At 34.7% G+C, this 17,233-nt stretch overlaps 1 protein-coding gene across 1 annotated transcript; it reads left to right on the top strand.

Moving 5' to 3' along the window:
* The first annotated feature begins 788 nt into the window (after window positions 1–788).
* LOC120151655 (AP2/ERF and B3 domain-containing transcription factor At1g50680-like) lies at window positions 789–1,873 on the top strand. The gene has a single exon (XM_039164033.1). The coding sequence runs from the start codon at window positions 800–802 to the stop codon at window positions 1,871–1,873; it is 1,074 nt and encodes a 357-aa protein (XP_039019964.1). The 5' UTR covers window positions 789–799.
* The last annotated feature ends 15,360 nt before the right edge of the window (window positions 1,874–17,233 follow it).

Genomic DNA, 17,233 nt, shown 5'->3' with positions numbered 1-17,233 from the left:
ATCGTCTTTATGGTGACGGGTTTTGTAATCCCGATCCCAGGACAAAACCTATTATAAATATTGAAATTTAAGTATAAACTTATTAGATAAAATTTGATGTATTAACTAAATTAAATTTCAGAAACTTAATGTTCTTTAGCTGTCTATGAACCTTTTTATTTTGTAAAGTAAAAGACAGTATTATTTTGAGTTAATATCATTGCTAAGAAAGCTCTCACAAGTATATTCAACATTAACCAAAAGAATTGTTATTATTTCTTGAGGTCATGAGTTTGAGCATCTTGAATGCTAAAGATATGAGCGATCAATTTCAAATGACGGGTAATAAAAACGGAACAAAAATGAAAATTAAATATGATTTTGAAAAAAAATAGTCTGGTGACTAAAACTAAACCGCGGGAATAGTTGAGTGATTGAATATGTAGTTTACCCTAAATAATTTAAGTTTTATGCCTAAATTTATCATCCTTTGCACAGAAATTGTTTCAACTTGTTTACCCAGTAGTTAATTATCCTGTGTTTTTCCCCGGGAAAACATGTTTTAAGTTAATTATATGGTTTTAACTTAATCATCTACTGTTTTTTTTATGTATAATTGTTGCTAATCCAATTCATCTTTCAAACTCAAAACCTGCCATTTTCATTATCCTTTGATTGCCAACACTTTCTCCCTCAAATCTCTCCTGGATTTTTTGAATCTATAATTTCTTTCTCCACTTGATGTTCCTATATTGTATATATTAAATCCCACCTTAATCTCTTGCCTGCATAGATATTTTCTTTTTAAGACCAATCTCTAATGGTGGAAGATGATTCAAGCATCGTTTCGGACACTAAATTGACTGTTTCGGCATCGGAAACCTCTGATTCCGGCAACGGCAACTACAAGTATTGCCGCAGCAAACGTGCCAGACATGATCACGGCGCGTTGTTGGCAAGGTTCAAAGTTGTTGTCCCGCAGCAAAACGGCCATTGGGGTGCACAGATATACGCCAATCATCACCGGATATTGCTCGGTACGTTCAAGTCCGAGAGAGAAGCCGCGATGGCTTACGATAGCACTGCCATCAAGCTACGCAGCGGCGGTGGCGACATGCATAGGAATCTCCCGTGGACCTATCTCAACGTCCGAGAACCGGACTTTCAACGCCTTTATTCGACCGAGGATGTATTGAACATGATCAGGGATGGTTCGTATCAAGCCAAACTGGAACATTTCGTCAAGACCATGTCTAGAAAAGATGGGGATTTGATCACTAACGTTAACAAAAAACTTGTGCATGGTGATACACATTTCTCATGTATGCAACTTTTTCAAAAGGAATTAACACCGAGCGATGTTGGAAAGCTTAACAGGCTCGTGATCCCTAAAAAATATGCCGTCAAACACTTCCCTCCGGTAGGCGGTGTGGTCGAAGACATTGAGCTTGTCTTCTACGACAAGTTAATGGTGCGATGGAAATTTCGTTACTGGTATTGGAGGAGTAGCCAAAGCTTTGTTTTCACTAGGGGATGGAGACGTTTCGTGAAGGAGAAGAAACTTGGTGAGAAAGATACCGTGACATTTTACACCTGTGAGTGCCCTGATGGGAATCAAAATGGCAGAAATTTCTTCCTCATCGATGTGAATTACAGAGGTGAAAGCTGTTGCATTGATGAGGGCGATAAGAAAGGGGCTAATATGTCGGAATCATCGGCCGGTGATGGTCGTGGAGCGGATGATTTGGAGGTGGAGTTGGAACTGAGTTTGAGGGGGAAGAATTACTCTAAGACTAGTAGTGAGTTGAATGAAGATAATGAAGTAGATGGATTCGAATCAGGTCGTAATGTAAAGCAGAAAAGTGCCACACTTTTCGGAGTACAGATCAACTGATGAATATCTATATATACAAGTCTAACAAGTGAGTTTCAGGCTGCTTTTTTGCTTCAAGTTGCTTTTTAGAATCTCTGTTTTTCTTAGAGATGCAAAGTTTAGAATTTTGGGTTCTGCTAAGGTGAAAAGACGGAGTCTCTAATTAGTTATTTTCAGTTTAATTTGTATTTTAGAGGTTTTTTTCATATTTTTACTGGTTTAGCTAATTGGGTATTCTTTATTAATGTGAAATAAGTTAGTTATGCCGATGGTTGAGTGAAATTTTCAGTTTTCTTGATTAGTATGTCTACAATAGGACAGCCAGATAAGACACAATGTGCGCAATTATGCATGCCATGTATGCGTTTGCTATATGCAACTCATTCTTTTTTCCAGATTCTGCTGTCAAATATCACATGCTGACAGTGGAGTTCTCCTTGTAGGCTTTGAACATATTCGAAACCAGCTTGTGACCGGGAAAGTTCGATGAATCACGCTTGTAAGAGCCGGTTGTATGTTATAATAGTGTTGGATACTTAAATGAATTAGTAATGCCTTTTTTTCCTGATAGAAGCTGATGTTTCAGATTGACAGATGGCTCTGTAATGGATATAACCAAAGTATATCCCCTAGATGCAGTCTTGACAGCCCTCCAGAAAGAACTATCTGCAGGTGACTTGGATGAACTATTAAGATTTCAATTCTTATATATGAATACTGAGTAAAAGACGCTAACAAAACAGACGAGGTGCGGAACATTGCTGCCTTCTTGGCATCACCATCGGCTTGTCATATATGTCGATAACTGCATTCGACACTCCCGACCTCAACATTCCTAGTGACAAACACTGGTATTGGCATCACCATCGGCTTGTCATATATGTCGAGACCGAATTCAAAGCTGAGTGTTTAGTGTTGATGACTTCTCAGTGGTACTTCTTCTAGGATGTTTAATCTCCATTCTCTTTTCCCATTAGAATGCACCTACATATAATTCCAAGTGACAAACACCTATATATACATATATATTGAACTTGTTATAACGAAGAAAAGGGACTAAATTTCAAAGTTCAAAGAGTATAGGGACTGGAGTGAATTAGACCTTCTTAGTTTTAAAAAGTTGCCCAACTGCTATCATAAAAAATTTTCCTTTCTTCATTCGTTCCTTTACTCTCCATTTTCTAGATTCAATCATTTTTGTGTGTGTTTTCTTTTGATTCCATCTCTCTTTAATTTAAGCCCAATCCGACAATGCCAAACTACACGACGGAGTCTTCCACAGTCGAAACCCCTGACGGAGTCAACCTAAGGACAAAGATTTTCAGGCCAAAACAAGTGACGAAAGATAAGACAATCGTCCTCGTCCATCCATACTCGATCATATTTACTTGTGATTTCTTGTTTTGCTTAGTAGAGTTGTTCTAGATTTATGATCAATACTTTATGAGTTTGGATAAACACACATCTACCATATCTATAGAACTGTTGTGCTGAAAATATATAGGTTTTGTTTTCTTTTGCGTTGAATTGTCTTGATGATGAGAGGTAAATGGGTGGTTCTTTTGTTTACAGGGGCACCTATTGCAGGTTCTGCAGTAGATCAACTCGAGCAAGTTGCCGGATACGTGAGCCTGGGGTACCCTTTCGGCATGATGGCCTCGTTCCTTTTCGGATGACACCACAATGCGATCCTGCAATCCCCGAAACCGAAACTCTTTGTCATGGGAACTCAGGATGGATTTACGAGTGTGAATCAGCTCGATAACAAGCTGAAATCCGCAGCAGGACGCGCCGAGAAGCTGATAGAAAAGTAGAGGATAAAACATGATACAAAAGCTTCTGCAACTGCTACTGGATATGTAAAGCTGGCTAAGATCCCATGTTTATGCCATAAGACGTTTCAACCAGTCTCATCGATATGAGATTTTCTCCATGCCCTTGGTTGATCCATTAATTGTAAAGCTGGCTAAGCTGACCGAATTTTTTATTTATTTTTTAACTATAAGTAAAATCTACTAACATTAAATAGAACTTAATATAAACGTAAACTAATAAATTTAATCAAAAAAATATCAAAAGAGTGTACAAAATACCAAAATAATAATCCATAAATATATTAAAATAATAATTAGGGTGATTTTTAGGTGTAGTAGAATAATAATTCTTAATTAATAATTTAACATTTTAATTATTTATTAGAGAATTAATAGATTAATAATTTATCATCTTTTTTATTATCTATTAGTAAATTAGTAAGTTTTTAAATGAAATATTTTTCTAAGATAACTAATAAAATGTTATTAAAAATTTAACGAGTTTCTCACGAACTTATCGAGTCGAGTTGAGCTTTGTTTGACTCAACTCGTTTAGGTCTCGAGTCGAGCATGAGTTCGAGTTAAATTAACCCAAGTAAAGTTTTTACCAAATTTTGATCGAATCGAGTTCGAATTACTGAACTCATTGATCACCATACCTGTAACATCAGTGATCACCTATTTTTTGCCAAAATTAAAAGACGTGAATCAGCACACAACCATAATCCCATTATCCCAGTATAATACAGATGAACACTCGGGGGTCTAAAAAGCCCATCATTTTCATGGCGTCGCCACAAGTCTCCTCCATGTTACCATCACAACACACTAACACACCACTTGACATTAACTAAAGGAATAAATGATCTCACTCAATCACGCCCGTTTTGGGGGTTGACAATGAGACTTGAAAAAATTTATTACTAAAACACATTCGAATATGTTAAAAGAACAATAAAACCTAAATATGTCTCAATCAAAATGGTTCTTAAACCCACCAACTACATTACCTTGTAGTGTGATGAGAACTAAAATCTATTACCTTTTTTCTCTCGAATCTTGTGTTGCATGCCCCTGACCAAATCTTTGTTTTTGAAACCATTGGGAAGAGGACAAGTAGCCAAAATACTAGGGGATGACATAAGCAATTGAGGCATTAATCATTATGATTTTTTTTAAATTAATTTGGTGTATTTATCTCTAATAAAATATCTTATATGTGCGAATAAGAAGAAAGTGGGTGTGATCGAGATTAGCCTATGTTCTTTTTCCTTTTTAACCGTGAAGATATGCCGAAAAGTCTTATGTAGATACGATTGTAAATGAGATGAAATAAATTATAAGTTATTCGATATTTATTTAGTTAAAATTTGATAAATATTCGATTTGAATAGATTTGATTCGAGTTTGAGCTCGATTTGAATTCTTAAAGAGTCAAAATGAACTACTTGATACTTGATTCGAAAAGTTCGTGAGCAGCTCGAAAATATAATATATTAAATTTTAAAAAATAAATTATTATTAAATAGTAACATTTTTGTGTTGATTTTTTTAAAAAAAATACATTATAAGGTTTTTAATGTATTTAAGGTTCAAGTTTGAGTTTGAATTTGAGGCTTCAATTGAGTTAAGTTTAAGATTTTTTTTTCGAGCTCTTACGAGTTTCGGTTCATGATTTCGAGTTCGAGTCGAGTTTAAAAATTTTAGGGTTGCGAGTTTTCAAGTCATGTCCATTTAAGAGTTTTCGAGTTGAGTCAAGCTCAACAATACTCAACTCGATTCGTTTACAGCCCTAGACATGGCACACTGTTTGATTGAAATTTAGAGGGTGATTATGTTATATGATAATCTAATATAGGAATAAAAATGGTAATTTTGGTGTGCAATTAAGAAAAAAAAAATAACATTTTAAATTAATGTATATTATATTTTTAATTACCTTTAAAATTACTATTTTTTATAACTTCAAATTAGATTACCCACTCTATGGGTGTTTTACCCCCCCCCCCCCAAAAGAGCAGAAGACCTGGCAATTTTATATTAAGAACGCCAAATAAATAATTATTTAAAATATAGGATCTTTTAGAAATTATTCGAAAGAATAATCCTTAAATCGTGTACACTATATGACCTCGTAGCCTATAAATTACGTGTTAAATCTTCATATCCTCTAACACGTAAGATACATTCGACGTGGGCGCACTTTTTAGGTAAACCAATAAAATAATTAGATAAAATGATCTCGCGTATTGTGAAGTGCGAGGTAACCTTTATAATCTATAATATCGTGAGATTTATGGCGGACCTCGCGGCCTGCAAAGCACGAGATTCTTTCGAATTCCGAATTTAAAACGTAGAAATTAAATGAATATAATAAATGAATATAATAATACTTAAAAATAATAATTATTAAATATAATAAATAATCAAAATATAGTAATTAAAATAGATATTTATAAAAAATAATTGTACTAAAAATAAATATAATAATAATTAATAATAATAATTATTAAATATAATAAATAAATAATATATAAATATAATAATTAAAATAGATATTTTATAAAAAAATAATTATATTCTTGAATATAGTAAATAAATACAATAATAATATTAATTAATAATATTAATTATTAAATATAATAAATAATTAAAATATAATAATATATAATCATAGTAATTAAAATAGATATTTTATAAAAATAATTATAATATATTTTGTAAATTTTGGAATAATGAAAAATTATATGCGTAAAATATACAATATAATAAATAATTAATAATATTATAATTATAATATTTTTGAAATTTAAAAGATAAAGTAATCTCGCGTCTTACAAACTGTGATGCTCTGAGAACAGTAACTCGCGTCTTGCAAGACATGAGTTGCTTTTAAAATCGCACTTCTCTGGGTGCGAGAAGAATTATAAATAGAGCCCTCCGCTCTTATTCATCACCACACTTATATATTTCATATATTCAAAGATTTCATATTATTGCGGCGAGTCTATTAAGATATAATCGAAGTTACGTATTCGATTATTGGAGGTGAAATGATGAGGTAAATTAATTAATATTATTTTATTTTTATTATTTATTTATTTATTTTATTTGTTTTGGTATTTAATTAATTTTTTAATATTTATATTTCATAGGGATATGAACATGTATATAGAGTGTTATATATATCATGTAACACCGCCCGATGCAGATATTATTGGTTATTTACATTTAGCGGGTTTCAGATATATCAGTAGTATAACTGGTGACAGTGTGAAATTGCATATTCTACTTATAAATGTATTAGTGGAAAGATGGAAACTGAAGACACACGTTTCATTTACCGTGTGGGGAGGCAACTATTACCCTGCAAAATGTTGTTTTTCATCTAGGACTGCCTATTGATGGAGTAGTTATTATTGGTGTTGTCGACACCCCTAGAAACGTATGTGAGGTATTGCTCGGAATTGATCCGCCCGATGATGCACTCGATGGTGGAAAAATAAAAATTAAATTTTTTGATGACAATTTTACGAACCTACCTAGAATGCGGAGCAAGAAGTGAATCAGATAAATATAAATGTTTTTATCTATGAATATTTATTAATATTTCAATTTATTTTTTAATTTTTGGGAAATTATGTAGCTATATTATTTTATTAATTTTTGAAGCGATTTGCTCGTGTACATATACTACGAGTTATTAAGGGGATTTTAATACTAGACAAATCCCAAAATACGGTTGGGGGTCGACACTTTTGGCATTTTTATTCCGACAACTTTGTAAAGTCGTAAATCCGACGAAAAATATCATTGTAGGATGTTTATTGTTGTTGTAGTCCTGGGCCTGGATCTGAATGTCATTTTTATGCTCGATCCTTAAAACACATGTCCATATGAATTTTCGTTACTTAAGAGGTTAACAAATATTTTTTATCTATTTTATATAATATTACTAACATATAATACAATTCTATTGTATTAATGATAGGTGGACTGTTGAAACCTCTCACGCCTACTTACCAACACATCAATGAGACTTCAGACACTTGATCGATAATTTTGGACATCAGTAATAAAATATTTTCATTCGACTTTTATCTTATAATTTTAGAATAATTTAATTTATTTGAGGTTTTTAGCTAACAAAGTTATGTAATTTTAATTTAATAGCTCATGTGGACACCTTATTGCGATGTTGTTATTGCTGACTGTATACCGTATGAGATTATGGTGATTAATGCGCTGGTGTATATCGTGTCAGTCCCATTGATCTTGTATGAGTTAGTCGAGTGGCATCCTACCGAGTGCATTATTCGACAATTTAATTGTGTTTAATCGATTCCGCCACATCCACCTTTCTTGGATGAGTTGCATCGATTGATACTAAAAGGGAAGACGAAAATTAATTGGGCGGACCATAATGCAGTGTGACATACTCTCGAGTCTGAAGATTCGAGAGGACGCCCATGATTTAACCCATCTTCGACCACAGCGTGACATACGATTGTATGTGGTGGTACCAAGAATATGAGATGCCATATATATATTGAACGATGAGGAGCGAGCGCAAGAATTATATGTTCCTCCACATAGTCACCCACAGACGGGGAGGCAACGTGGGGGAGTCAAGGCAGAGAAGAAAAAGACAACAAGGTGTATCATCCTCATCGATAACAACACAAAGACCTCCTCATACACCACTAACACACCCTGACCTTATCTTCACCCACTCGACTCAATCAATATTTCAGCAAATGGGGCAATTCTTAGAAGGTTTCCTCACCGACGTCTTTGACCAGTTGAATTCTCCACCGACATAGTTGGCAGCTAACTTTGGATCCGATATTGTTGAGTAGACGCCACCGTGGAGAATATTCTACACCGCTCCCGGTTTCAATGCCAGTGGTGGATCGATTCCATCTATAGTTGCCGGTCCTGATGATGATGATATTGCTGAAGAGGAATCGTACTTACGTCCGCACCAGACTCGTCGTCCACCATAATGTGGAACTGGCGGATAGGCATTATTAGTTGTTATTTATTTCGTTCTTCAAAACTAAAATATTTGTACTAAACTACTTTATTTTGAGTTAATCAAAATATTTTATGTTATGCAAACTAATTTTATTATTTTGTACTAAATTATTTTATTTTGAGTTAATTGAGCAATTGTAGTTTATCAAAGAATTTTTAGTTTTGTAAATTATTTTCCATTAACTGATTCATCTTGGGAGTTATTTTTTAATAAATTAATAAAAATAGGTTTCAGTGAAAATCACACATTGCACAACGCGATATGTATAGTACGTTAGCAGAAACACACATCTTGCAAAACGCGAGATACGAGGATCTCGCACCCTGCAACACGCGTTATTTGAAATTTTGTCTTGCAACCCGCGAGGTTCTTGAACAATAAAAAACCGTAATTCAATATTATCGGACAACCACTCAGCTAAAATGTCGAGGAGAGAAAACTTTACTGCTTTGGTATATTACGATGGCAAAATGATCGGTGTTGCATCTCTCGGTGTTGTGTTTCAGTCTGCACACACTGTGATAATAACACTACCAACGAAGTTAACGTTTAACAAGTTGATGAAGGAAGTGAAGAAAAATTTTCTACGTGCTCGCGGTACAAAATTGTTACCCTTGAAGTATCGACTACCGACGTCATTAGAACCATTAACTTACACGATATACACCATTGAGAACAATGATGATGTGCATATGATGGTCGACGCTCACTTGCAATATTCATTTGGAGGGCCAATGGAGTTGTATACATTATTTTCTGATGCTGATGATGGTACCGGTCTATCAAGTTGGAGATGGGCGAACTTCGACTTTGATCCATCTGTTGATAGTCTGATGGTAAATTTGATAAACGACTTCAATTTACTAAGCACACACGGTACACAAAACAATTTAGGTGCATCATCATCTTTGATGCCAAGGCATTCTTGCATTGCTAGATTCGAGTTTGACTTGAACATACCACCAGCACAACAATCCACATTTAACGCGTTCGATCATTTCCATAAGGACGATATTCAACGTATATCCCTTATGCAGATAACGTCTCAACACATATAGGGAGACATTCTTTTACTAGTGTGCGTGATGTTGAAATTGGGGAACCGATTCGTGAGCAGTTTCATGATCGATAAACACCTACAACATCGACTAACTTTGATTTAAACGAGACTGAACTATTTCGCTTTGAGGGAGATCATTCTAACGAAAAACCAATAAGGGAGCCTGGTCCCGATGGTGATGAGTTAGGTCCTTCTATGAAGAACCATAAGACCTTAACATGCCACTAGAAGCATAAGATAACGAAGAATACGACGCGACTATAACAGTTCCACATGCTGCAACGCCTATTTCTTATTACCAAGCACCATCGCATTTTACAACAATTAATATGTAAGCATTCAACGCTCTGAAATTTTCCCAATCCCCACACATTGAGCAATACAATCAACGTAGTGATGGTGATCTCTATGTTGGAATGGTTTTCAGGTTAATATAATGTTTTAATTTTCCATTATTTATTTTGATTTGTTTATTGGAAAATTGTTAATTTTATTTACTTTTTTTACAAATAAGTTTTAAGACAAAAGAACAAGTTGTGGCTGCAATCAAGAACTACAGCACACGTCGCTCCGTCACACCAACTGTAAAAAAACTTATGCAAATAAGTACACCGTTGAATGTCTCTACAAAAAGCAGGGATATAATTAGAGGGTTCATGTATCACGATTGAAGACGATGAACAACATTTGGAAACTCACAAAATATGTCCAACCACATACATGCATCGCCAACATCCTGAATTAAGATCATCGTAACTTGGATGTGTTTGTGCTTTCTGAAACCTTCATTCTACTGCTTAAATCAAATTCATCTGTTACGATTGCAATATGTATTTCTTTAATTACATCGCTATACGGGTACACAATTGACTACCACAAAGCATGGTATGCAAGGTTTCAGGCCCAACAAAAATTGTTCGACCAATGAGAGGAATCATATAATGAATTATGGCATGACTTAAACTAATACAAAAACACATTTCGGGAATAGTTGTGAAATTGGAAACAGTCCCGGCGTACAAAAATGATTGTGTTGTACAAGGTGTCTACCAATTCTATCGGTTTTTTGGACTTTTTCGCAATGCATTAATGTATTCTGTAACTGCAAGCCAATTGTTCAAATTGACGGCACTTGGTCATATAGTCGATACACTCAAATAATGTTATTGTCGGTTTCACAAGACAATAACAGAAAAACTATTCCCATCACCTTTACAATTGTCGAAAAGAAAGATATCGACTCTTGGGAATTATTCCTTACAAACTTACAAACATATGTTCTATCACATGTTATGTAGGATAGAGATGATGTGATTTGTCTTATTTCTAACAGAGGCGTTGGTATCAAATACGCACTCCAACGTATAGGCTCGTCTTACCAACCCCCTAATATTTATCACCGATATTGTTTATGACATATTGCCGCAAACTATTTACAAAAGTTCAAGAGTCAATATGAGCGTCTAATGGTGCTTTGAATGGGTGTGTCTTTCACCCTTTTCGATTTACCATATCTTTACAAAAATTGTTTCAAATTAATTGTTCCAATTTTTATTAATAGGTTACACACAGTCCCTACGTGAGTTTGAGGACCTGATGTAGAAACTTCGACACATGAATTCTGAGGGCTACAACTACCTTGCTAGAATCCCAAAGGAAAAATGGATTTGATCATTTGATGGAGGTAGACGGTATTGTCATATGACAACAAACTTGGTTGAGGCAATAAATTCATCATTAAAGGAAGTGCATCATTTGCTTATCACGTCTGTTGTCAAAGTGACATATTATTGACTGGCAACCCTTTTCGCAACCTTGGGAAGACAAGCAGCTAACTGGATGACGGTGGCCACCAAATCTACCCAGACCTCCTCAGAAAATTGCAAACATTCCAGCAGCATTCCAACGCGATGGGTGCCATATGTTTCTCTAGCGAACGTCAATATTTTGTGTATCAAAATTTGTGAGGCCATTGGAAGACATACAATACAATGCATACATGGTTAATTTATGAGAAAAAAACAAACGAGTGCATATTCTTCCAAACTTTCAAATACATGTATGCGCACATCATTGTTGCTACTTCTTCTATTTGGATGCCTACATGAGATTCATTGATCGGATTTACTTACTTGAAACTATATTCAAATTTTATGAATATGAGTTCCCTCCCATTAGAAATGAATGAGATCCAGATAAATATGATGATGAACCTACAATACGGCTAGATTATGCACTACAATGAAAAAAATCGATCGTCCACGGTCAACCCATATTTTTTGTAACGAGGATTTGGTCGAACATCAAGAAAGAAACGAACAACCAAAATTATGCTCTATATGTAGGAATCCCGGACACACGAAGAACAAATGTCTCAATCGCTTAGGCCCACTTATCAATTAAATTGGCTTTTTGCATTATTTCTTTTTTAATTATCTACACATATTACATAGTTTTCAATTTCGCTTGATTTCTTCATGCACCAAATAATGCATTTCAACCTTTTCTAACACAATTTTTACCCCATTAAAATATCTCGTATGTGGCCAAATTAGCCTTAACATACATATAAGTTGCAATACTATACCTCTAAGCATATAAATTTTGAAATCACTTATATTTACAAGCTAGAAATACTACTCCAATATGTCTATCAAACCATTTTTTCCTTCTTCCTTCATAAAACCATGATTTCTAACCATTTTCAACTTCATTTTTACCCCGCTTAAATTGTCTTATATATGATGATATATAGTCACCTTAAAGATAATTTGCAACACTACGCATTTATAATTGAAATTTTAAAAAAACAGTTTTCCACCTGAAAATAGTATCCAAACAAGGCTATGCCAGTAAAGGGGGAGGGAATTCGAAAGAACCTCGTACTTTGTAGGTTGCGAGGTCCCCCATAAATAACGCTATATTTTGGATCATAAAGACTACCTCGCGTTTCACAATGCTCGAGGTTATTCTATCCAATTATTTTATTGGCTTACTTGGAAAGTGCGCACACGTCAGATGTATCTCACGTGTTTGGAGGGTGCGAGGATTTAACATACGGTTTGTAGGCCGTGAGGTCGTCCGATGTGGACGATTAGGGGTTATTCTTTTAAATAATTTCTAGAGGGCTCTATTTATTTAAATAATTATTTATTTGAGATTTTTAATATAAAATTGCCAGAAGACCTCAACAATATCACATTTTGCTATTAAAGCTAAACACATTATTGTTCTTCTATGGATTATTTGTCACCAACAAAACCCCTTACAAAAATTGGGCGTTTTTACCCAAAGATCACCCAACCATTTAACTATTACATGTCAGGCACCAATTGTATTAATTTTACCGATCTAATACCCTTTGTGATAGCGTGGTAAAAAGATGTGTATTCTTGGGGTTCGTTTGAGCTAGCGCCACGTAGGGGTAAAGCGCGAATCATCATCCGCGTCTTCTATTATTTCCATGAATTATTGGGTACTCCATCATTACCCGAACCATGCGAATCACTCACCCCTCCCCTATAAATAACATCGTTAATAAACATAAAACCACACCAAAATTTAATTTCAAATTCTTCATTTTATAATTTTCCTCTATCAAGCTAAGTAGATTTTGTTATAGTTTATATTATTTCCATTTTAAATTTAATTATTGGATTAAATTTTTTGTACCAATGATTTTGTTTTATTTTGTGTGTGTATAAAATGGAAGGCGAGATCAAATCTTGAGACATTTTCCCGAGACAGTAACAATGTTAAATTGTGATATTAAATTTACTGTGAAATTTTTTAAATGTTTTAGCATTAGTTTATTTTTAAGTTCATATATTAGTTATTTAATTAGACGTATTTAATCTATTATTTTTACAGATATAAGACTTTTAATCTTTTAAACTTTCAAACTCTAAAATGAGGCATATTTCAGCTATTGTTTACTATGATGAAGAAATTAGGGAAGATGAAACAGGCATTGTCTTCGCATCAAATCATTACTTCAGAATATCCTTCCAGAGAAACATCACTCTTGATGAGCTGATCACTAAAATTTCAAGGAAGATTCATGTTGGAAGTACTAGAAGACTATTCTCACTTCAGTATAGATTTCCAACAGCAGTATTTATGTTAACTTATACAACGTTTGAACTCTCCAACGATGATGATGTTGCTATGATGGTTGATTCTCAGAATCAAAATTCAGACACTGATACATAGATGTATACGACATTTGTTGAAGTGTCTGTGGTTTGTAGTATGTCATTATGCTTCCACTATGGGCTGGCTCAACATGCTGATCAAGTTGACATCCCAACTACAGTAATGTGTAATGATTTTAACGCCATAATGGGAAATCCACATCATGGTACCATTCCATAAAGCTCAATGAGGAGACATTCATCAACAACTTGTTACGATGTCTATCCAGGTGGCTCCACGAACAATCCGTATGGTGACATCGCTTCCAGTTCAAGGGAAATACATTCATCTGCCAATTTCTTTGATTTGAATATGGGGATGCATCGACACAACAATCTGTTCAGTACCCATTTGAAACGATACCTTCAAGTTCCAGGGGGAGGCATTCAATTACGAGTTTTTTCAACCTCAATATCTAGATGCCTGTAACACATCACTCATTCCAAAACCCGTATGACACGATGCCTTCAAGTTCAAGGGGAAGTCATTCAACTACCAACTTGTTCGACCTAAATATCGGTATCGCAGAGACACCCTCATCTCCACCAGAATAACCTCTTCATGAGCCAGGTGCAGATGGTGGTATAGATGAATAATCATTGCAGTTCAACATGAACTCCAAATGATGATGATATAGATGAAGTTCCCATAACTACAGTACACGCCGAACCTCCAGCACACATGTATGAAGCTGACTATAATGCAATGTACAGGCCAAAATTTACGGATATTCCTAATGTTGGTGACTATGGATTTAACTCATCAGTTAATGATGGTGAGTTATATATTGCAATGGAGTTTCCATCGAAATAAGAAGCGATGATTGCTATTAAGAATTACAACATTTGTAATTTTGTTCACTCTAGAGTCAGCTGATCCACCACCGAAAAGTATGTCTCCTACTGTGTCCAACGTGATAACTGATATAACTAGATGGTTTGTGTATCGAAGAGGAAGAGGAAAAATAACATATGGGAACTAACTGTATACAAAGGTCCTCATATATGTTGTGCTAGAGGGATCAACCAGGACCATCCCAACTTGGATACGATATTATCTGCCAAGACATCATGCACATGGTCAAAGCAAGCTCCTATATAGCTATTGTTGTACTGATTTCAGCTATACAATATCAATATGGGTACACCGTCTCCTACAGGAAAACATGAAGTCAAAGCACAATGCCATTAAAAATGCACGGTGAGTGGGATTCATCCTACAACGAACTACCAAGTTGGTTTAGGGTAGTGCGCAGACTGAATCCTAGGACAATAGTGAACTTCGAAACTTATCATACATACAAAAATGATCGAGTACTTCGTGATCGATGCCAATTCTATTGGCTGTTTTGGATTTACCCACAGTACATTAATGTTATGAAATACTGCAAGCCCGTGGTCCAGATTAATGGGACATTCTTGTATGGAAAATACAAGCAAGTTCTACTATTGGCAGTTGTTTAAGATGGTAATCACAATATTCTTTCAGTTTCTTTTGCCCTTATTGAAGGAGAAGATACAGATTCTTGGGTTTTTTTCCTAAAAAACTTACACTTATATATTGTCACGAAGGAAAAAATATGTCATTTTAGTCCAATATCGGTACTATGCCTGACATATTATCATGGATTATAATGAAAAGTTTAAGAAGAATGATGAACGCCATTTACTTGTGCGCATAAGTATGTCACAATTCTTAATTTTATTTATGTAGAATTTCTTTTTTATGGGAACTTAACAGTAAGTACTACATAAATATCTCAGGTTACGAACTACTACCTCAGGCGTTTGAGTTCATGCTTTAAAAATCACGAGGAAAAAACGAGCAATGATACAATTATATCAGCCTCATCAAAAAATAAATGTGGACAAACACATATGATAGTGGATATCAATATGAACACATGACAACTAACTTGGTTGATGCTATCGATTCGACCTTAAAGGGGGAGCTCCATTTACCAGTTACAACTTTGGTTAAAACGACGTATTTTCGTTTGGGAGCACTTTTTGCCAAGCTTGGTTGAAAAGCTCAAACTTGGATGTAAAACGATAATGTTATCACCCAAGATTAGTTGCAGATCTACAAAAAAGAATTGCTGCTTCAAATGGAATGTCTGTAACTGGCTTCTCTCAAACCCATGAATTATTTCGTGTCATAGAAATACCACAACCTCTTCAAGGGATTGAAGTTATCTCGTTCATAGTTAATCTACAAGACAAGTGGTGTGACTTTGGGTTTCTTCAAGCTCTGAAGTATCCGTGCTTCCATGTCATAGCAACTTGCTCTTATACCCATAAAGACTTTAACCGTTTTGTGGATCCCGTATACCAATTTTCAGAAGTATTTAAAGTATGTGAATTTGAGTTCTCCCCCCACATGTAATGAGAAATACCCATATGAGGTTTAGAATTAGCTTCCAATTGTACCAGATCCGTCCTTATTATAGGAAGTAAGTCATCCAAAATCCACTCGAATTCACTGTGATATGGATATTCGAGAGACGTCTAAAGAAAAAAAGATTTGGGCATTGTAGAAATCTAGGCCATAATAGGAAAAAATGTCCATCTCTTTTGTCATCATGTAACAATTGATGTTATGCCGATGAAATTATTTTTTCTGAAATATCAGTTTGTGTTATTTCATTTTCATTTACGTTCAAGTAATGGGCTACTCAAGTGAAGATTAAGTATAAAATTTGGACAAACTAAATAATAAAAACAATTCAACAAATTAATTAATAGACACAAAATAAATAAATAAGCCGTTATTATATAAAAAAATATTACATTTGCTGTTAAATAAAGAAAACTAAATAAAAACATTACAATCTAAATAAGTCTATCGATGTCTGCGTCTCGAATGTGTTCTACAAGGCAGTGGTTGTCTATTTCGATGAGGGTTTCTTCGTATAAGTTGTTATTCCTCCTCACTCTCATCATCATCATCAACAACATATAAATTTTGTTGATCAAGGACGGATGACGATGTACCATCTCCATAGAATAAGGACCTTGGAGCTGTATGACTAACCATTCTACCGCTCATAGAAAATTGTGAAAACATAGACATCGGTGAATGTGAAAACTGGGTCGGAGGTGTTTAAGTATATGGTAATACATCACCTGCCAAATAAGCAACATATGAAGTAGGGATGAAAAACGGGTACAATTTTGTGGATTCCGCACCATACCCGCTCCAATTGGGGCGGGGATGGGTATAACTTTAGTGGGTAGTGGACGAGTGTGGATTTAAAAAGTGCTACCCGTTGCGGG

This window comes from Hibiscus syriacus, unplaced genomic scaffold (assembly GCF_006381635.1).
Source record: "Hibiscus syriacus cultivar Baekdansim isolate YM2019G1 unplaced genomic scaffold, ASM638163v2 tig00111064_pilon, whole genome shotgun sequence".
NCBI lineage: Eukaryota > Viridiplantae > Streptophyta > Magnoliopsida > Malvales > Malvaceae > Hibiscus > Hibiscus syriacus.
The sequence above is the reverse complement of the archived record's forward strand: the minus strand, read 5'-3'. Positions and strand labels throughout refer to the sequence as shown.

What these genes read in the sequence shown, in the direction of transcription:
- LOC120151655 (XM_039164033.1), top strand. Translation starts at nt 800, where the DNA reads ATGGTGGAAGATGATTCAAGCATCGTTTCGGACACTAAATTGACTGTT.